Source organism: Centroberyx gerrardi, chromosome 11 (genome assembly GCF_048128805.1).
Source record: "Centroberyx gerrardi isolate f3 chromosome 11, fCenGer3.hap1.cur.20231027, whole genome shotgun sequence".
Lineage (NCBI taxonomy): Eukaryota > Metazoa > Chordata > Actinopteri > Beryciformes > Berycidae > Centroberyx > Centroberyx gerrardi.
The window spans coordinates 19,538,671-19,561,285 of record NC_136007.1 but is presented as its reverse complement, the minus strand read 5'-3'; the positions used below and the strand labels follow the sequence as shown (position 1 = coordinate 19,561,285).

The following is a 22,615-nucleotide window of genomic DNA, read 5'->3' as shown; positions in this document are numbered from 1 at the left end:
ACAGCTCTTGCTACCAGTTCATTTTAACCATGACTGGGCCAATTCTGAACTAGTGTGCTGTATTCTTTTCTAAGTCAGTCAGTTTCCAAGTCAGCTGGAGAAACCATACATAGGAAAATGGAAGCTCAGGATGCATTTGGCCATATCCTCTTTTACCATTTATAAAAGGTAAATAATATGTGTAATCAAAGTGATTTAACAGCAAAATCAATTTTGTTTTTAAAAACAAAAATGGCCATGACACTACTACCTGGCCATGTATCACAATATTGCCCTGCACTTTTCCCATAGTGGATTTGATGTTGACAGCACCAGGCAACATTTTCCTAAAGTACAAGTTTATTTAAATGCCTTTATTTGAGAGTGTACTGCTTTATTTAGATTTTTGTTTGGGAGTTCTATGTAAAGTTCTGTATTCAGTCAAAGTCAAAATGTAACTATTGAAATATATCTGGGCAGCAGGGTGGCTAAGTCGTTAGCACTGCCACCTCACAGCAAAAAAAAAGGTCCTGGGTTTGATTCCCAGCCCTTTCTGTGTGGAATTTGCATTTTCTCCCCCGTGTTCATGAAGGTTTTCCACCACAGTCCAAAGACGTGCAAGTCAAGTGGATTGGAGACAAGAGTGAATGTGAGTGTGTTTGTCTGTCTACCTGTGTTAGCCCTGTGATGGCCTGGAGCCTGTCCAGGCTGTTTCCCTGCCTTCTGCTCAGTGCATGCTGGGATAGACTTCAGCCCCCGTGACCCAGAATAAGAATAAGCGAGTAAAGAAAATGAATGAATGACTGGAACTCATCTGAAAGTACATCACAGAGTTAATCAGGGACTTAATAGGATTTTATTGTGTAGGCTGGACTCTCCATCAGAATACTCAAAGACAAAATAGGATGTGTGGTTCACTTTGAACGGCATTCAAGTCCAGTCCCTGAGGTTTCAAAGAAAACACAAATCATCATCTATGATGATGTGCAACTATGTGCAAAAATACAGATTTATTTAAAAAAAAAAAAAAAAAATTCTGTTCAATGTATGGAAGTCAATGTAAAAAAAAAAGAAGAAAAAACAGACAGGAAACCTTTGTAGGACACCTTTGTCTGACCCTCTCTTTATTGTGGTCACATCATTGTCTAGACATTTTCTTAGTGGCTATAGTCCATTTTCATTATTGATTAAGAGGTTTAGAATTTTGAGAATATTACATCCATTATATTTTGATTGTTGTCCTCTTTATTCACTCATCTGTCTTCTCTCTAAAATCCATCATTGTTGTGTCCTTATTATACCAAAAGGTGGTGACAAAGCCCCATCAGGTTTAGTCCTCAGTCAATCCGCACTCAGTCAGGACTCACTCTCTGTCTAATCTTTCCTACCCTCTCTCTCTTTCTCCCTCATCTTTGCTATCTTCACACGCTAGATATGGAAAATTGCACTGTAACAATTGGCAGTTGGGTTCTTGCCATGATTTGTGGCATGAACATCCACTAATTGGAGATGAATAAAGTACTACTCTAGTTCTGGGCAGTATGCACAGCACCTTACAGTATTTCCCTGGGTTTTTAATATATTGCCACGTTAACATTTTGAAGTGCGCATGCCTCACAGTGTGGCCAGAATGACCCAGCCATCACTAGGGACACCTAGTCTTGTTTTAAAAATAAATCTTGGCATAAAATGAAGCTTTCATATTAATATTTCATTAAACAAACTAGCTGACACAACAAGTGTGCTGGGCAGGGACCCTCTTGAGTGTGTCAGGGCCCTATGTGCAGCACATATTCTGTGTACCTAAACGAATAAGTAAAGACAAAGATAGCATGGCATCTCTGGAGGCAGAGATTAGGGTTGGAGAGTTGGAGAAACCAGCAATAGATGTTGAGACAGTGTGTGGTGTTTCTCTTATAACATCCCAGTTGTTTTGTTTTTAATTATATTTTTTAACATTATTTATATATTTGAATATTTGTGATTACTGATGTGTATTTCCAAATTCCAAATTTGGCACATCGGAGAACAAATGTAATATGTAAGATATAAGAAATAGGCTACCTTTTCTAGAACAAATCAGACATTTTAAAAGGAAAGAAATATACTTTAAACGTATTTCCCTGTATGTAAAACAACAGCTCTTTACCTGCTGAGTCTCATACACTGAAGTTATTGGGTCAGAGTCCTCTGTCTTATCATGATAGAGTTATGAATGTGGACTCTAAGGGCTAGATGCATAGGATGAAGTACTCAAGGGATACTCACTTTCTAGTCAATCTAGTTCCCTGACATTCATTTTAGCTGCATTACCTACTGTGAGCTTTGTTTTAAACACTTTTTAACTTCATACATGCCCATCTGGAAATATGGTCTTTACCATTCTGTCCAGATAACTGGACAGAATAGAGAAAAACAACATCATTAGCAACAAAACAAACCTAAATACACATTATTGCATGTGAAAGTGGAAAACTTACGCTGTTTTGTGTCAGCTCACTCAGGTAGAAACAGGCGTGCATCAGGTGTTTGAGCCATCTCTGCAAAACAAGTGAAAAACAAGTCATGGCTGCATTGAGAGCCATTGGTTGGCTCAGCCATGGTCACTGTCTGAGAACTAGTCAGTCAGAAAGTAACATGCAAGCAAGGTATCGGCCTAATCAATAGGATTTGCAAATTACTTGAACGCAAATTGAACTGCTTAAAAGCAATTAGAAGTCAAAAGTTTATCCTTTGCAGTGTGGTGCGCCTCATTCATGTATTTCATGCTTTTCAGTTCATCCTCCTCCTCCGGCTCAAACTGAACTGGATCTTCAGCATGTTCAGCTGAAGACTCCTTTGCCTGCTTGATGGCTTTTAGCTTGCTAAAAAAAAAAAAAAAAAAAAAAAAAAAAAAAGTATGCATATAGCCTAAGTAGGGTTCGACTTCAGCCCCAAATCCTGTGGAGGCCCAAGGGACAGGTGGGACGAGTGGCGGTTGCCTGTCATTAAACACTTTTGATGTCTTATGAAGGATATTATCTGAGGCTACTGAAACAGCAATAATGGTATTGATTGGTCAATATTAATATTCTACCAGCAACAGTGTTTACCAAGTCATACAGAGACACAGACTATGTTTAGCCTTTCAAATTCAGCCGTTGGTAGTAGTTAGCCAATTAGCTAGACCTAGTAAACATAAGCTAGTGTCTGACTCAAGGAGGTTTTAGGTTTGGTAGCTGTTAGAATTGTTCTAAGTAAAAAAAAAAATGTAAATCATTGAAGAGAATTGAATTTTCTCTTGAATTTTTAGGATAAAAATAGGCTACTTACTAAAGTTATTTATGCGGTATTTATGGGTCATAATGCAGAGAAGCAGTCTGTCACACAAGAATTCGCGCGACGTTGCAGACGTTGGAGATTTATGTTGCATTCATTGAAACTCGGAAATTTTGAACATTTAGGGGAGATTACAGAAATTTAGGTTTTATCCGATAACACGACACGGCACCACGGCCGTGGCCACAATCCCAAACGGCTATTTAAACCCAATTTCCTGCATTTTTACATTTTGCATCATTTATGTTCAACTATCGAAAAAAATACATTCTCCTTCAATTCCAGTGAGCACAACACCCCAGCCAACATGACCGTCCTCTTCCCTTAATTGAAACCCTGCATGAGTATCAGTGTGAAAGAATTCCAAAATCTAATTTGTTGTGAATTGATTACCTTGGCTGTTCATTTGCCAGGAAATCCAGTTAAGCTAATGTTAGCTAACTGTTTGAATAACATCCTAACAGAATCTAGAGGTGATGGAAATACAACAAAAACACATAAGTCTGACTTCCCATCATGGTACTTTGTTCCATTAGCTGCAATAAAATGGATATGGGTACCAACGTGGCTAAAATATTTCTCAGCTTGAAATCCCATCACTTGGTTATAGGCTATTTTGTTGGACTATGTCATTGTGTTGTAAATTGGGATGACAGTGGAGAAAGATCTGGTCAGACTAAAGAAAGATGTCGAGGACAAAACCTTTTCAAATGCTGGTAGTGGTTTATTTATAGTGACCAACAAGAATGAAAAAAATGCACAACTGAATAATGTCCTCACAATTTGTCTTCAATACGACTATATAAATAGCTGAAACACATGGTATGAGTAGCTACTGCACTCTGAATCATTACTTGACTGTATCTGTGCTGCTCTGATTCAGAGCCTATATATTACAACAGCCTGCCTTCACCAGTTCAACCAGGCCAGCCAGGTCAGGATGCTGTAATGAGACTCAGAAACAGGTTGTCCAGGTAAAACCTTTCCTTTGGATTCAAAGTCAGATTTTTTCTATGTTTATTTAAACAGTTACTGTATTACATCAAATACATAGAACGTTTCTCATTATTAACGTCACATTTTAGCATGATTAGGCCTATTCACAAAATGCACCTATATGTTATTCATCTGTTCTGTTACATCACATTTGTCTTCATCACTGTCTTCTGCACCAGGACTGAGCCGATACCAGAGACAGAAACTCCAGAGACTCCAGAAACTGCACAATTCATTGCCATTTAACTTTTACTCTATGTATACTATGTACTACAAAATGTGAAACTCTGTACCTCTAGCCCACAAGAGGGTGCTGTTGGTTATTTTATGGCACAAATGGGCAGTGTCATATGGCCACAGCTGCCCACACAGGCCAGAAAATGCAGTGGGGGAGACTTGCCTCCTCAATCTGAGGTGAGGAGGCCTCCGAGTTTTGGCATGCGACTTCTCACATCTCAAATAAACACTTTTAAAAACTTAATTTGGGATGTGTAGTCATGAACTGAACTGACTAAATAAGTCAAAATGGATTGACTCATTGTCAATAATGTATCAATCATCATTCATTGGTAAACTACCCTCCCCCTTATTTGCAAAGCTAAGTTGGCACCACCAGACAGTAAGGCAGGCAAGCAACAGACAAGATTGCTTTGTGCGGAAAAGTTCTGTACACTGACCCACAATGCACATCAAGACCAACTAGAAACATGATTTACCAATTCAAATGTCCATGGCCAAACATTTAATTTTTTTTAAATGGGCAATTTCAAGAATTGTAAGAATTGTAATTCATTTAAAATGTTTTAATACAGGCATGGGATTGGTCAAAAGTTTGCACTCTCCTTCTCCAATGCATTTGCTGTGTCCCTCTCTAAATGTAATATCTTATTAACATTATTATTCAAATACATTTTTCAAATAAAAATCACACTCATGTGATTATTCACATTTGGACTAAAGATGTTAGTCAAAGACAATCCCTAACAAGATCACTGACAAGAACATCATTGTCAACAGATTTGTTGAAAACTGGTGCCAGTTTCTGGGCGGACTGGGCCTGCTGTAAAGAGGTAGCCTCTAGTCTAGGTGGATGGGAGCTGGCCTCTCAAAAAACACTTTGGGTTGTCACCTGTGCAAGGCACCTGATCTCATGGAGGTGAGTGTGGCACTGATAAATGCCCAAAACACTTTGCTGTGAGTTTTGACTTTATCCTGCACCTGAGCCTGATTTAACTGGATGTGCACGCTTGTAGCGGCTATCGTAAAAAGGTTATTAGCCGCTGAGAGGCTAAGTAGTTGGTTCCAATCAATATACACATACACGGCTCCTACACGCTTCTACCTCTGTTTTAATAAATTCTTTCCTACCTAAGAATTCACTGATTTCCTTACACATGTGATGACACATTTTGACAGAATCCAGATTCCTGGCAATTTTAATAAACACAATGTCAAATCTGCATCTCTATCTCGTACTGACACTGTAGGCCTCTTACAACACGTTTCTGGGCTCACTTATTCTTGACATCACACCCTATAGATTTAGTCCTCTCAAAGGGTGTTAATATTAAAAACGTAATCATCTCTAGTGAATGCCCAACACTTTATCATCACTTTATTTTACAGGTTATATATACATACAGTATATATTCACTGTGCAGGTTATATATACATACAGTATATATAACCTGCCTTGTCAGTTCTATTTAAAAAAACAAAAACAACACTAACAGTTGGCCAAGTAACACCGGCACTGCTCAGAAATTATGAAAAGCTCTCCACTATACTCTCTGTTTCCCAAGCAAGTATGCCAGTAATGGATCAGTCAATAGCTTAACAGATGGTCTTTGCTCCATACTACAGGCCATCCTCCACCCTCCTGCCACTCTCAAAGGAAGAAGCAAAAAAAATAGCTCTTTGGTACTGTGAGCCCACACAGACACGTAAACAAGCCATTCAGAAATTAGGGTGCAAGTGACGTACAACTGAGCTGGAATTCCATCATCTAGCCTGGAAGGACCGTCCTGCTGGCTACAGACACAATAGGCTGCCAGGTCTATCTATGTCTCTAACTTGATAGAGGCAAACAAAGATAACTAGATTTCTTTTCAGTACCATTAAAAATGTCACCCAATTGCATTCACTCATCCTCTCACATTTTACTCCAATTCCATTGCCAATTTCCATTTCCAATTTTTTAAGTTCGTTATGCCATCTAAAACTTCGACCTGCCTTTTAGATCCTATCCCCGCAAAAAATGAAAGAACAATTTCCTGTCTTAGATGTCTAGATCTCTACATTATATACTGTAGAAGTAGTTTTCTTTCTTCAAGAATTGTTTTGACTCACTCACTTGCACTTATCAAGCCACCTTTAAAGAAGCCCAACTTCAACACTTAAGTTTCGTTTATTTTGAGAAATCTAAAAAGCAAAGCACCAATATACAATGCATCTAAAAGATTGTCAAGGATGACACATCAAAGTCATAGACTTATTTCCAATGTGGTCCTCAGCTGTAAATAAAATTTAGTAGCAAGATAGTGACAGCAAGTTATCACAGGTTTTTTTTTAATAATTCTGACAAAATGACAGAAGGTATGTTAGCTTGTGGTCTGTTTAACAGGTAGAGGCAGTTGATTCCAATTCTGTACCCCAGTGAATAGAAATGAGCACTGACCAGATTAGCTATGCTATATCTGGTCATATGGCAGTATTCACCTACCCTGGGAAAGTAGTTAGAGAAATATTTGGGTGCTCGACTATCATTGACAATGTTATGCACAGTACTGCGCCTAAGTTGGACTATTCCGGCCTCAACTGCTAACCAGTAAATGCTTTAAAATAGACTTTTACTAATATGTTCTCGAGGGCCAAGACCTAAGACACCCCTCAAAATATTCCTCTCAAAAATACTAGGAAACATTGTAGCTCAGCAGCACTTACTAAATTCGATTCAAGTAATAGTAATAATAATAAAAACATCTATGAGCTCCTCCAGTCTGGCATCAGATCTCAGAACAGTACTGAGGCCGTTCTAATTAAGATGATAAATGACCTGCCATTAGCCAAGGACAGTGGCTCTGTATCAGCCCTTATTTGCCTGTTGATCACTGTTGATCATGGCATCCTCCCGGACTGTTTAAAAAAAACCTGTTAGCATCAGTAGTATTGCCCTTATGTGATTCCACACATACCTGACTAATAGACCTGTTTGTTTTCCTAGATGGTAACAGGTCACCCTGTTCTGAGGTTTATTTTGGCACCCACCAGGGTTCAATTCTAGGTCCTCTTATTTTCACCGAACATCTACCCCGTTGATACTATCATTCAAAAGTATGGCATTCCTTTTTACTCTTACATAACTTTACATTATAACTTTACATAGCAATTAAATTTGGTGATCCAAACAGCCAAATAAAGTTGAATCCTGTGCTGGATGGGTGACGAACAGCCTTCTTCTTCTCAAAGCCGACAAACCTGAAATGCTACTATGGTACTAGGTACAATACTTCCCTGTAGTCTGTCATTCACTTACTTATCCTGCAGAGTGGTGTTGCACCCTTGTACCTTTAGTCACTCGCACGCATGCATGCACACACACACACGCACGCACACAAACACAAACACAAGCTCTGGCCAAAATTCTTGGAGTTTGTGATGTACTTGGTCTATCTCTTGTTTTTATTACCCCTTGTTTTATTATTTCCTGTTGCTATCTTATTTAAGAAGTGCTTTCTGAAGCAGTTTGACTTGACCTGACCTGAGTGATATGAAACAGCTCTAGCTATAATGCCTACGAATATCTCCCAATGTGATTTGGTGGCATTAACATCGAATCATTGGTCTGATCCAGCCTAAACCCTAAATCAGAAAAGAAGCTTATACTACACCAACTGACCCTTTGGTGAATGCGAAACCCATAGTAAGTAACACTGAGTTACCTATTCTTTGTTTGACATCAAACACTCTAATTGAGCCAGATCCACCCATTAATTCAAAATTTGTTTTTCTACATTCACTTGAGAGGACAAAAACAAGATGTGGCAGACAGATCATAATTGGCAACTTAATTACAGGGAAATAATGCACACAGCATTTTGTTTGAATTGTGTTTGGAGGATGGATGATGGGTGGAGGGCACATGAGAGGGCAGAAACATGGGAAATTATAGGGAAATATGGCTGATAAGGCAATATCATCCATTCAGGCAAGATATTTCCTCCCACAATCACTTGCTTTGACCACTGCTCCTATCCAACATTTAGTGAGGATCACTGCTATAAGACATGCTAATATGAATGAATATGATTTTTTTTTTTACAATGATGGAATATACCTCTCCAGTGAGCAATATGTCTCTCCAAGTTCTCTTAGTGTAGTTAGAAATAGAGAGAAGGGGAGAATAATCATAACTGTTCGGAATAGAATAGAATAGAATAGTGTTATTCCTGGTGGTAGAAGCCATTACACGACAAATTCTTGAGTGCATATAAATGCTGACTGATAATAATCTCAATTGGTGCAAACTTTTGGCATCCAGAATGCAGGAACTATGAGCAAAAAAGGCCATAGTTCTTTATTTTTAATCCGATGTCTGGATAAATACTTCCAAATCAAAGCATTAAACTATTTATTTTAAGATATGTTGAATTTGCATGAGATCGATTTTCCAATACTGGGAGGGGGGCAGATCCCCCCCGAACCCCCTACCAAAGTGTGTCCCCTGCATGGAGACGTGGCAGCGCCTCCGGTCATATGATTACAGTTCATACACGAACCCCACCCCGTTATCGTCTAGTCTGCAAACCTTTCCGGCTGCAGGACAAGAAATTTTTAAAATACCGGTCATCGGTTATTTAGTGTGAAGTGACCTCTATTTTCACCGTCTGTCAGAATTTGAAAAGTCGTGTGGACTATTCCCAGCATAACTCTGCCTAAATACTAGACATGGGATTTGAGAGTGGTGGTGACCACCCAAAATAGTATCATTTTTAGACGTTTACTGCTGACGTTTACAGAGGCTTCAAATAGCTTCCGTTTTACACTGGCAGTGATTGGACTATTCTGTACTTACCTAGTGAGCTAACATACTGGTTGAACAAGTCCGACATTCTACACTTCGATGGAGGAACAGCCCAAAGATCGGGCACAAGAGAGGCATTATTACCACCACGGAGAGGATAGAAATCCTATTCAACATACAACTTGTCTAAAAAATGATCAGACCCACTTCCAGCACCAGCATCAGGAAACGCAGACGAAGAAAACAGGTTGGGCCATCCGGAAAAGTTAGCTAACGCTGGCTAGCCTTAGTCAGCTAATGTCAACGAACCGACTAGCATTAGCTAACTAACGTTAACTCCACCGTTATTTGGGGCTTAGCTAGCTACTGGTTAAGATTATATACTGTTGGCCAAAATAATGTAAGAAATGCCGCAACTGGTGAGTAGTTGATTAGGCAGATAGTTAGCCTATATCGGACGAGAAACCAGCCATTAAGTTAGCTAGTTAGCTGACGTTGCGTGACAGTTGTCGCTGGTGGTGGTTTGACATATCGGGGATTGACCTTGTGCGCCGGTTTCACCACCCATTTTTCTTTTGCTAATACAATGGGGTCCTCTGCGAAAATCTTGTTAGGTCACCGTGTATCATATATCCCTTATATGTGCATGTTGAATCGCCTTTAAGAGTAGTTATAGCTTCGTTTTATTCATTTCAGAATGTCTGTGTCCAGTTTAGGAAAACGAGCCGGCTCCACTGGAATGTTCTGAGCTGCCATTTCCTGTCGGCCATGTTAGAACATCATTGCGAGCTAATGCTAAAGTTACCTGGCCAGTTAGCAAATCTTGACCACCACAATACTGTTTTTAATCTCAGTAATGATATGTAGTTTTCTTCTTTTTGTGTTCATCTAGGTTTACTAGCTAGCTACATCATATAGCACAACCCACTGTTGGTGGTTTCAAACTTAATGCTAAACGAGCTGCTGGTTAGTTGACATTAGCCAATGCTAGCCGTCTCTGTCAGGCCTGTTGCATGTTGTCCAGTCAACGTGAAGCCACGCAGCAGCTCGATTGTGCCTACTTGAAGCGATATGGCCATGCCACAGCTGAACAGAGACTGCTAACCATCGACTCGGCGATAGCTAACGGTAGTGGTAACACATTTGCTGCTGTCAACAATAAGCGAGAAACTGCTCCCTGTGCATTGCAAGCATAAACTAGCAAGGCTGCACCAAGAAGCTTATGTGTGCTATGCCATCTGACATGAGCGGCAGCACCACTGAATGAAGTCCTACGTTGACACAGCAATTCCCATGCCACTTGTGCAATGCATAGACCTATTTATGGTGCACCGACACTCCATGCCAGTCCATATTTATTTCAAAAATGTTCCTATGATCTCTGCTGGTACACCTGGCATTAACATGCATCTTGGATATCGGATCAGATTTTATCCAGATAGCTTAACCACATAACAATCCAGTAGGCTACACAGTTCATAGATGCAAGTGAATCGATGACACACTTAAAACAGATAGTGACCAGATAGCCCAACCCACCTGAGGATGTGGTCAGAGATCCATTTGGTCATACTGACACTTAAGTTTAAATAGGATACAATTTTCAGTCCACATACAACAACTATGAGCAGAGCAGAATTAAGTATTTTTTCTGCTGTGTACCCTGATTTTTATCCTTAATTTGTCTCGCTGTTTGAGATAGAAATTGTTTAAAGCATGCAGCACCATGAGGCCTAATGCACACGTTTGGTAGCTTGCTTAACAATATTGACTGTGGTGTGATAATTTGAGGCATAAGAAAAAAAACACAAACTACCTACAGCCTGAAAAAATATGCTTATACCACATGAGATCAATAATTTGTATTAACTGCTAACAACATAAAAACGGATTAAATTATCAGGCTGGTAATGCATATTTGCAGTTTGCAAAGGATAGGGCAATTCTTTTCAATGTGGATCATTGAGATACATTTTTAATGCCAATAGTTTCAATAAAATGTGGATAATTCATACGTGGATACAATCTGGATATGAGATGCATGCTCATGCAGGGTGTCAAGGTGTCTTCTTCATTCATATCTTGTAACTTCACTTAGGCTACATTTTGAGCAGATTGATAGCAATGACTACGTTGGCTACAATGCTCATTGGCCCGTAGTACTTGAAGCATATGTCTCCCTTTTATAAAACAAAACTTGACTATAAAAAAATCAGACCATGGGTGTAATTTGCAAGGTATTGCACCTGCCCTACCTTAGCCTATGAGATACATTTTGATCATAGATTTTATCATTATAATGGAAAGCAAAGAACATTTCCAGAAATCCATTTCAAAGCCATATCTACAAGACGAAAAAAAAATCACATCAGGGGAGCATACCCTCTAAACTGTGTGCATCTGATAGTTTTGTGACTTAGGTCTAATAATAATATCTTCTCACTCAGTAATTGCTTCACTTGTCCCCAGAAATGTAGTTGATTATAAGCAGGTTTTGAAGTTTTAGAGGCATATGATACTAGATGCAGGGACTTTGCCATTCCTTTGGGTTTTCGTGAACTGACTCTCCTCCTGCATTGCTCATCCTTGCACCACTAAACACAACTTAACCTTTGACATATCCCTAAATGGTTTGTTATGCACTTAATGATCTTTGACTTATGGCCATTGTCTATAGTAAGGGTGCTTTAGATGCAATACGAAATAGGGAGTGAATAATGAAAACCATTGCTGGCAAAATATATAGGCCTACTGTTTTCAATTAAACCTTTCTATTGTTTTTATTTTAGCCTGATCTTGTATGGGATTTTGTTGATCCAGTGTTTTCCCCTAGATTTCTTTTGTAGCACTGGGGGTTGGGCCTCGGTAAATTTGGCTCTGGGACGCAGGTTTGCTCTCTAGAGTTTCTGTGCCATTTTTATCACAGTTATTTGAATTGGGCAATATTGTTTAATTTGTCCTGTGTTTGTTTCTTTTCTTTTGCTTACGTGAGATATAAGGCCAGAGGAATTTTAATAGCCTTTTTTAATATTTTTAGCAGTTGGGGCAATTTACATTATGGGGCTGCCACTGAGTGAATGTAGGGGATACAGTGGTTGAGCTATTCTGTCAATGCACTATAAACTGATTGTGCTTCCCCTTTCAGGCAATAAAAAAGTAAACATCAGTGACGAGGAGGGGGAGAAGAATCCACATCCATTTGATACTGTTGGTATGTCGCATCCCCCCAACAGCAATGGTAACAGACACATAATTAATGCAAACGTGAAACAGAAGTCAACACAAAAGCTGTACACGACTGTTCCAAAAGTGAGCAGCAAAAGTTTGGACCATAAGAAGAGTATGGACCTTAAAAATGACAAGGAAAAGGCTCTGGATTTGAATCACCATGAGGGCCAACCTTTGGATAAGAAAGACTCTGTGTTGCTTCAAAATGGCGTTGTAAACTGTGGCTTCATTGCAAATGGCTATTCCTGCAAGGACAATGATGGCAGCGGCTCCGAAGGTGGATATACTACTCCGAAGAAACGCAAGGCCAGATGTAACAGTGTCAAGAACACTGACAATGTGATTAGAGAAAAGGAGAAAGACATGCAACAGGGCAACACTACACAGGAGCCTGGGGCTTTTAATCTTGAGCCAACTGAGAAGGGAGTAAGTTCAAGACTTGATGGCTTCAGAGCTGTCCATAAAGTAGAGGCTCAATCAGCAGCTAGACGGGCAGTTGCCTCTGAGGCTTCAATGGGGGAATCTCAGAGGAAAAACTCGGATGGCAAAACAGTAGGCACCTTTGGTAAAAAGTTTGAGGAAAGGCACAAAGCCAAGCTTTCCTCACCTTCAAAAGAGGACTCATGGACTTTGTTCAAGCCCCCTCCAGTATTTCCTGTGGACAATAGCAGTGCTAAAATTGTGCCCAAGATCAGTTATGCAAGTAAAGTAAAGGAGAACCTCAACAAAGTAGCCCAAGCTGGGGGAGAGGCACTGCCTCCTCCTGTTAGACTGTCACAGGTCCCTATGTCTGCTATGAAAACTATCACCTCAGCTAGCTTTACTAATGGTCCTGTTTCTGGAAATGGAAACGGCTGCCCGTCAGTGGGTACCTTCTTTGCTCCTGCTGCTAGTAGTATTCCACCAGCCCCATCTCTCCCAAGTGGAGAGAATGTAGCATCTTCTTTGGAAAGTAACTGTAGCTCTACAACCAGTCCCGTAGATGCAGAAGCTTATGAGCTTAGAAAGTGTACTCTTTTAATTTACCCTTTAAATATGCAACCTGTGCTCCCTAGTGCTCGCCAACTTGACCCACCGGCTGCTCAGACAAATCAGAAAGCCTTGGGAGATATCTTCCAGAATCAGTGGGGGCTTTCCTTCATCAACGAGCCCAACTTGGGGCCAGAAGGAGGAAGTGGGCAGATGACTGCGGAGGACAAGACTACTGTGGTCGCACCTCAAGGCGAGTGTCAGGCTGTTCCAGCCAAGGCTGCTCACCCATGCTTTGATGCTAGCCCATCAATCCCAGAGCCAGTCACATTGGCTCAAGACCCTGAGAAAAGGACTTGTGCCCCTAGCAATGTGTCTAATGCTTGTTCCCCTGCTTGTGTGATGAGTGAGGAGGACACTAAGATGCATCCTTCTGGCCAGGAAAAGACAAAAGCTGAGGCCAAGAGTCCAGGTTCTGCTGTGTCAGCCCCCAGTAAAGACAACGGTGCTAAGCCTGTACAGGGCCTGCTGACCACCTTGTCGTTTGGCTCATCTAAAGAACAGGCCCACTCTAAAGACATTGGCAGGAGGTGTAGCTGGGGGTCGTTTGATATTAAAGCTGCTGTCATTTATCACACTAAAGGTAACTTCCATTAACTTTACCTATTAACTATTTGCCAAGTTTATTTGTATATCCCTTAATCACCGTTACAGTCTCAAACTGCTTCACAATGCCCACATTATGAAACAATAAATGAAAAATGTCTAAATGTGTCTATTGATATAATTTTGATGAAGAATTCAGTAGTGTATTTTGCAAAAAATATGCCTCAAGACTTATTAATCCAGTCTTGTTTTGTGTGCTGAACTAATACCATTTTATTTTCCTTCAACAGAAATGGAATACATTTTCAATTTGCAAAAACAAGGTAAACAAAAGTTGGTCTCAACATTCTGAACCTTTTATTTTTAAAAATGTTAATGGTACTCCATTTTCTCAATGTGCAATAAGTGCTAACATTCATGATGGTGGGAGGTAGGGATGTCAATGGTTAACCGTTAATCGGTTAACCACCGAGAATATTTTTGACCGGTTACGCATGTCGGTCTATAGGTTAATTTGCATACAGTGTTGCCAACTTGGCGACTTTGTTGCTAGACTTAGCGACTTTTCAGACCCCCCTGGCGACTTTATTTCTCAAAAATGACTAGCGACAAATCTGGCGACTTTTTCTGACCATGGTAAGCAATGTTAAAGTGTTGAATCCCAAAGCATTTGGCAATAAATTGGTTCGGCTGATGCCGGTTTGCTCTGCTTGCTTGTCTAATCCAGAGAGGTCTGACGATCACACCGTTTCCCACACACAGTGTAGCCCCCCTCCCTCCGCTGAGAGCAGGGACTGTAGGATAGGGTCCACTTGTAATTGCTACCGGCGTACGCCGAAACTGGCCCAGGTGGGCGGAGTCAGCACTTATATTAAAACGGGCTACGCCGCGGCGTGCATAACAAGTGCAGATATTTATATGCAAATAACAGCAAATGGACAGCGCTTCGAAATGCGGCGCCAAAGCTCATCTATCTACTAAAGCAAGGAATCTCTGTCTGTCTGTGAGTGAGTGTGTGTGTGTCCTTCGCATATCTCGAGAACTGTTCGTCCGATCTACTTCACACTTGGCGGGTGTATTGCAGGGGACCCAAGGACGTGCAGTGTCGGATTTGGTTCAATTTGGACACGCGACACGTTCATTATTAATAAACTTTGAATAAACAAGCGAACAGCGCTCTGTGCAGCAGCGGGGCGAACGGGCACTGCACTAGTTGAGTCAATGGAGCACCGGACTAAAAAGGAAAGTGCCACTTTCTTGTATTTCACGTCATTTCGCGTTTTTTCTTAAAAATTAACCGGTTAGTTACCGGTTAATGGGTGTCGGCCTATCGAAAGCAAAATTAACCGAAACTGACATCCCTAGTGGGAGGGGTAGAAGAACAATGTAATCAAATACAGGCCAGAAGTTACTCATATGTGCGAGACTGTGTATATAAATGTGCAGAACAAATTCAGAGACACATTGGTATTTTGGGCCTGACCCAAATATAATCAGAGATTCAGCTGCTATATGAATTAAGAACCTGTCTCCGATAGAAGACTGTTGTAAATAGACACTGGGTGTTTACTGCTGTTAAAACACATTAAAGCCTGTGGGCTTCTAGTGCAAGTTTGACAGCATGCAAGAGTTTGGTTCAAACAGATTCCAAAAAAAACCCACATCGTGTTTCACAACATCTTCTGTATTAGATTACATTGCTCTGATCAATATTAATATTTTTTGGGTGTATATTCTTTAACTAGTGTTTTTTCTAGGCAAGGTCCCTCTTGTATAAGACATCTAAATTCAGTGAGGCTACCTGGCTAAATAGAAAGATTCAAATAAAAGTGTTTTCAGTGCTGCCCCTTTTGATCCCTGATTGTTCAATTGAAGCTCGCTGGCAATCTGCTTCTGTCCCGCTCAGAAAGATCCTGAAGTTTGTTTGGTTAACATGTAGTGCTGCAGCTATAAACCATGGAACAATTGTTCTAAGGTCATGTATGGATAAAATCCCTAGACCCAGATGTAAACGCCTCAACCTGGTTGCTTTTCTCTGGTTTGAGCACCCTTTGTGGTGTTTTTGCCTATGATCCTAACAAGCCTCGTTAACTGCCGTGGTAACCAATGCCACCTGAGACAGCATAGTAATGCTGTCATGCTAATTTATTCACTAGAATAATACCGAGCTGGCATTAAGCCAACATCATGCTGCCACATTTGTTATCACTTTAAATGAGCTAGAGGGAAAAAACATGCCCCACTTTCCTTTTACTAAATGGCACTTTTAGAAAAATAAAATGTTCAGGATACTTGTATACTATTGCCTTAAAGGGACTTGTTTTAGTACCAGTAACAGCAAAATGATTGACTGATTGGAGTGAATAATTACAGTTGCACATTGAATTCACAAATGGGTGCATGGATACAAATGCCTATTGGAATGCCTCTCCAGCACAGGTAGCTGCATAGCTTGGACTAACATCTAATGACTGTGAAATTCTCACAAGATGAAGGCCATCATTATTTTCTTAGTAAACAGCAGAAATGTAAGCAAACTAAAGTCATGAACAACATTGATGCTGCTGAAGTTGGACTGAAAGCATGACAAACTAATTCTACCAAGCAGCCTATTGGTATCACTAGAGATACTGTGATCCAGAGCTTTGAGGCAGATATAGTTGCCGATTTCGTGGAAGTAGAATTCACATTCTGCATGCATTTTCTTCTGCATTATCTACAGTATGCTTTCTTTACTTGGTACAATTGTTGCATCTGGTTCTTTGGAATTGAAGTTGTAAAATTCTTGTATCTACAGAGAAAATGCTGAATAATCTAATCCTGTGCTTTCTCTCTTTCTCGCCTGCTCTAGATCCAAAAAGAGTAGTGGTTTATGATGAGACCAAGGATGGACCTGATCAGTGAGGTAGATCGTCTACAGTACAAACCTACTCCTCTCCTGGGTGCTGCAGTTTTCTACCTTGGAAGTCTTGATCCTGTTGGATAGATAAAGTGACAACTGTGAGTGTTGAGCGGGACAGATTTTCTTTGGAATCTAGAGTGGAATAACGGACTCTTGGAGGCATCAGATGGTTGGACTTAGTTCAGAAACACACAGACTCGGGAGGGATGTTTAAAGAGTTGATCGGTGCCTCTCCAATATGATGGACACGTGCGACATTGAGCTGTGATAGACGTCTGCCTCATAGCTCTTTAGAGATGATGTTGGGAGTTCAACAAAGGAAGGTGTCGTTGACTGCACCTCCCAAGCCTTTATCCTGTTGTCCATTGAACTGTGGCAACCATCAGTCTGACTGTAGGATGCCTCAGTCTGTCATTTTATTTCTTCACGCATTCAAATAAGTTCAATGTAGATATGTTAGAATTTATACATACACATGAGTGTGCAAGTTTGACTTCATCTTGAAAGAAAGGAGAACACACCTTGAAAAGAATGCCTTGAAGTTGTGAAATTGAGTTTTGTAGGAGTTCTGTTAAAGTGAAAGCTGATGGGTAAGGCCCTATCCAGTGAGGGAGAACCTTTGTCTTAAATACATAGGGGAAATCAGAATGCCCAGTAATTAAATAACTGCTCTTTTTTCTTTTCTTTTTTTTTTGATACTATTTTGTCTGACCTACATGAATAAGTGTTATCTGCACTGCAGTACGATCCCAGAGCACAGATACAGAAGTGCCCAATTTGAAGGAAAGCCACGCCCCTTCATTTCACTGTTTATTATAGGTGTGCTAAAGATTTTAAAATCAGGTTATGTATTCATCAAAGTCGAAACATTTTTACTCCTAAAGTTCTTCATACATTTCATGCGGTTTATTGATGTGAGGTCGGTGCAGCCTATTCTTAAATCCAGATTCATAAACCTTTTTAATATTATATGAATCATACAGGTTTAGGAATAAGGTGCGAGTGACATTCTGGAGCAAGAGATATTGCTTATAATAAGTGGTATTCTGTGTTTTGAGCTATTTGTTAAGCAGCAAGACTCAGGATGTCCATACAAATTATTTTGCCTGCATTTTCTCTCCATGGAAAAATGGTTAATTTCCTGTTTTCAAAGGAATACGTGTTGCATTTTTCAACTTGGATTATTATTTTTTTTGCTAACTCAGCATTTGGTCTTTAATTTTCTGTCTGATTACTATGGCATTGTATTTCCTGCATGTTTACTGGTGGAGAGTCAGAAGTCACTGTTCATTGCCACACAAAGATGACAGTAACAAAACAACAATTGCAATACTAACCCAGGGTCCCTGACTAGCCACTTTGTCATACTGTGTTGAAATGTGAAGATGAATAGTACTCTTACGTTTATACTGTGGATAACATTTTAAGTTTGCAAACCAGTGTGCAATAACACCGTGTGATCCCATACAGCTTGTGAAATGGGTTATATGGGGCTACAAAAACATCACACAAAATGCTGTTGTGGCCTGTAGTGCGTAAGTAGCTTATTTCTGTGTCCAAAATGTTTAGGATGTCATGCTTGCATAGAAGAGGTTGTGTTGAAAGACCTAATTATGTCTAGGGAGCCCAAATTTATACTACATGCTAACTGGCCAGCCATGACGTCATTTGTATTACCATCTCCAAATCAGGATTGGGTTTCAGTTTAGGAAGGAACTGTCCAGGTTTCTTTTCTCTACAAGATATGATTTGGTTAATGTGTGGATTAATAGCACTTTATGTAAACTAATTGCTTTTATCTTTTAATTACTAGAGAGATCTATATGTACTGACAAGAAATACTCCTTGAAAGAATGGCTCTGGGCTGTTACTTTTCAGAAAAATAAGTTGATAAATACAGAATTATTAAATGTAACTCAGGTAGTGTTGATAAAGCCATGACTATGTTAAATATTGTTTTTGCCAAATGGCCCCTGTCATGTAATGTGCCCAAATTGGAAACTGTTTAATTGGAGTCCTATTACAGAGTCCCATATGCTGTGACAAAACACCAAATTATTTCTTTTGAAGAAAACTGTGTCATGGCATGCAAGGTGCTGTCATCGATCATTTTGGGCTCTAAGCATATGAGTTTTTCCGTTATATTTCCCCTTAGAAAAGCACATTGCTCCATGCGCTGTTTTCCGTGTGTAATAGACAGTAATCTTCTCGCAATCTTTGACGGCTCATTTTCTCTGTCATTTGTTCATAGTGAAGCACCTCTTGATTTATTATTCCTGAACATCAGTAGTGTTTATATGGGGTTGCTACAGTCTGGGTATGAGCTTTCAAGTACAGTTCTTTTCTAATGTGTTCTGATTAGGCTATGTCACAGCTTGTGCTTAAACACCGAGAGGGAACTGGAAGTCGTAATTACAACCACGTTTTGTACAAGTTGTCTGACGTTTTACTTCCATCTGTCTAATCCGTTAGCTCTCTGCTATTTAAAATGCTTTGTTTTTGCTTCCATTGTACAGCGTGTGATGGATGAGTGTGTTATCAGATACTGTACTCCGAATAAGAACAAAATTGTGTCTTACGTGGTCGTTGAGGAAGCAAGAGAATTTGAGTGGATATTGCCCATAGCATTTAGACTTATGTTTTGAATGCTAGTGAGAATTGAAGGTCAATCTGGTGTGAAGATTGGCAGAACTCATGACTTAATTTTCTTCAAATTGCCCATACTCCTTAGACAAAGTGACTTAATCAGGTTCCCATACTGTAAATGCCAAATTATATAGTATCATGTGTTAAAAACAGTCTAAAAGCATTAAATGTCAGTGGACAGTGAATACATTCATAGGCTTCTAAATGTAAAACAGGGTGGTCAGAATACGTAGTATGTGATGTTACTTTTGTCTTACGGTGAATACCCTTTGAATTTTTGTTTGTTTTTTAAGAGGATGGTCCTGGATTCAGGGAAATCAGAGAATCACCCATCCTCCTGCCCCAAGGCTCCTCATTTTAAAGCACTTAATACAGCAAAAAGGCTATATTGAATATGCATTTATGAAGATAGAACTATTATTTAGCATTGTAGCCTGCAAAACCAAAAACTGGTTCTTAATAGCTGAGTATATGGTAATACAATGATGGGGGGGAGTGAGTGTCAGTGTGCTTTGTGTTGAGAAAGAAAAGCCTGAACACGTGGAGTCTATATTTTCACCCCCTCAGGATGTGCAATCACCTCAAGGATGCTGATGCAGGCTTCCAGGTTGCGAGTGACTAGTTTGGCCTTTCGGCCTTGTTGTTTGTGGGTGTGTGCATAGTGAGTTCTTCCTATTATATGCAAGTTCCCCATATATTTCAAAATCCCTGTTGTTTCATGTTCAGGTGCCTGTGTGGAAAAAATATACTTTTACAGCGATTTTGATTGTTGTTTAAAATCTGCTTCCAGCATATATCCGTGCCATTTTTTTTTTTTTTTTTTTTTGTAACATTTGCAATGCTGTTCACATTTTCTTACAGCTATCCTAATTTCTTCTTTAAGTGACATGGAAGTAGCTGAAAGCAATGAGCATTTTAGGTGTTTTCTAGGTTTTGAAATTTTCATGGCTTGAAAATTGTGTGACCTAAAGCCAAAATCAGTTTGAATGGGACAGATGACAACTGCTTGCTGGTGTATAGCCATGCCAGTCCATTGTCAAGTTAACGTCTGAAGTAGCACATTATTAATTTGAACTGATTTAATAATTAATATTTTAACATTGTATGTTTTTAAAAAACTGAGTTTATTTTTGAATTGTCACCTAATTTATCCATAGATGCACAATTAGAATGAAACTACTTCAAAGGAAAATTATGTCTCATTTTTGATCAGTTTTAGACTATTTAGTTGTTGATTAAGGCTGAAGTAGACCTATTTTCCCCTATAGCATCAATGTTAATATATTTGAAGTTACTCTTTTCCAGCAGATTTTATACAAATTACTTTAATGCATTTCTTCAAATAGTCGTGATGGAGTAATGACCATTGAAATACACTGCATCAAGAGTTCCTCTTAATATATTTTTTTTCTAGTGTTCTTGATAATGTTGTGAGGGCGAGTGAGTTAAATGGTATTAATGTGCAGTTCGACAACTTTGAATCTGCTTTCGCCAAAGGTACACAACTCAGATATTCAGCTACTGTACGGCAAATGCACAGATGGGGGACATTGATGATGTGATAACCAGCTTCCTGACAACTTGCTGGGCTTTGGAGAATCTTTTATAGTGAAGTCACTACTGTAGCAGCTGAATGTCACTTTTGAGTGTGTTATGGTCTGAGAAAGGAGGAATCCAAAAGGAAGACAATATAGAGATAAAACAAATACCGAAAGTGCTGCTTCTTCATCCAGTAATCAATCGTCTGTAATGGGAAATGCTGGACTTGGTGTTTGTGCTCCACTTAAAAACTGTCCCTCCTACCACTGTCCTTGCCTCTTGTGAAAACATGTTAATTTCGGGGGCTTTTTTTGTTTTACTCTGTGGCACCTGAGAGGTACAGTGTTTATGGTTGTACACATGTGGTAGAAACAAGGGCAACGTGTGTCTTTACACGATTCTGTACCGCTAACGGTCATGAAGAGAGGAGATATGTGGTGCCGAGTCATCTTTGTTCTGTTTCTCCTCGTCATCTCAAATGGCTATTGTGCTTGTTGATGCATTATCGGTCTGCTCCTCCTTTATCACTTCTACACCTCTAGCCCCCAAAATATGAGGCAATAGCATTTCTTTCTCAAATGTCTTACAAGTTGACATTTAAGTTTTTAAGTGTGCAGTCTGATTGTTTAATTTTTTTTTTTATTTAACAGAAGTGTCACATTACAATGTTCCTTTTTTTTAAAAGCATGATAATAACCCTCAAATTCCAAACAATGTAATAGATTCAATTAAAAAAAAAAAACTCAAGTGTTCACAATTTTAGTTTCCATTAAAATGTCAAATTTTCATTAAGAAGTCTGTGTTTTGTGTGTGTTCTCTGTATTGTTTGGATTCCTGCTATCTAATGTTGCATGGGATTGAAAGCATGTCAGATGCTTGTAGCAAAGGGCACTTGTAACAGTGATCTTGTTTATACTGTGAATTATATTGTACATTGACAATACTAATGGCATGTTTACTATGCCAAATCACACAAGTATACTACTATAAATGAGTGGGAAAATCTTCAGTTTCTTTCCTTTCACTCGAACAAAAAGAAGGTAATTGATAATTAATTTTGTTATAATATTGGACTACTTTACAAGTGCAACAACTCTCAATTTGCCCTTTGGTGTGACACTACATCACATGTTAATACTACAACAAATCCATAAATGTATAACAGTGGAACCTAAAGTATTAAAAGATGAGGTTATGTTGCTCACAAATTTCATTAGTATCTTATTTTTTAACTTGGCAGGTTATATCGGCACATGATCTGTCCATGTGTTTTCAAACGACAGAATGATGTTAAACTTGTGTTATGGATGCACCTGTTAAACTTAAATCATGAAGAGAGTGAAATCACATTAAAGAGGTAAAAAGCTATAAATGTAAACCCTGTAGATAAAGAAGAGCATAAGTATAGT

General features: G+C 39.4%; 1 protein-coding gene across 1 annotated transcript; it reads left to right on the top strand.

Annotated features, from left to right (window-relative positions):
* Nucleotides 1–9,375: 9,375 nt before the first annotated feature.
* On the top strand, nt 9,376–22,369 carry nufip2 (nuclear FMR1 interacting protein 2). Its single transcript, XM_071925426.2, has 4 exons — nt 9,376–9,563; nt 12,462–14,156; nt 14,410–14,442; nt 16,971–22,369. The coding sequence occupies exons 1-4, from the start codon at nt 9,416–9,418 to the stop codon at nt 17,021–17,023; spliced, it is 1,929 nt and encodes a 642-aa protein (XP_071781527.1). The 5' UTR covers nt 9,376–9,415; the 3' UTR covers nt 17,024–22,369.
* The last annotated feature ends 246 nt before the right edge of the window (nt 22,370–22,615 follow it).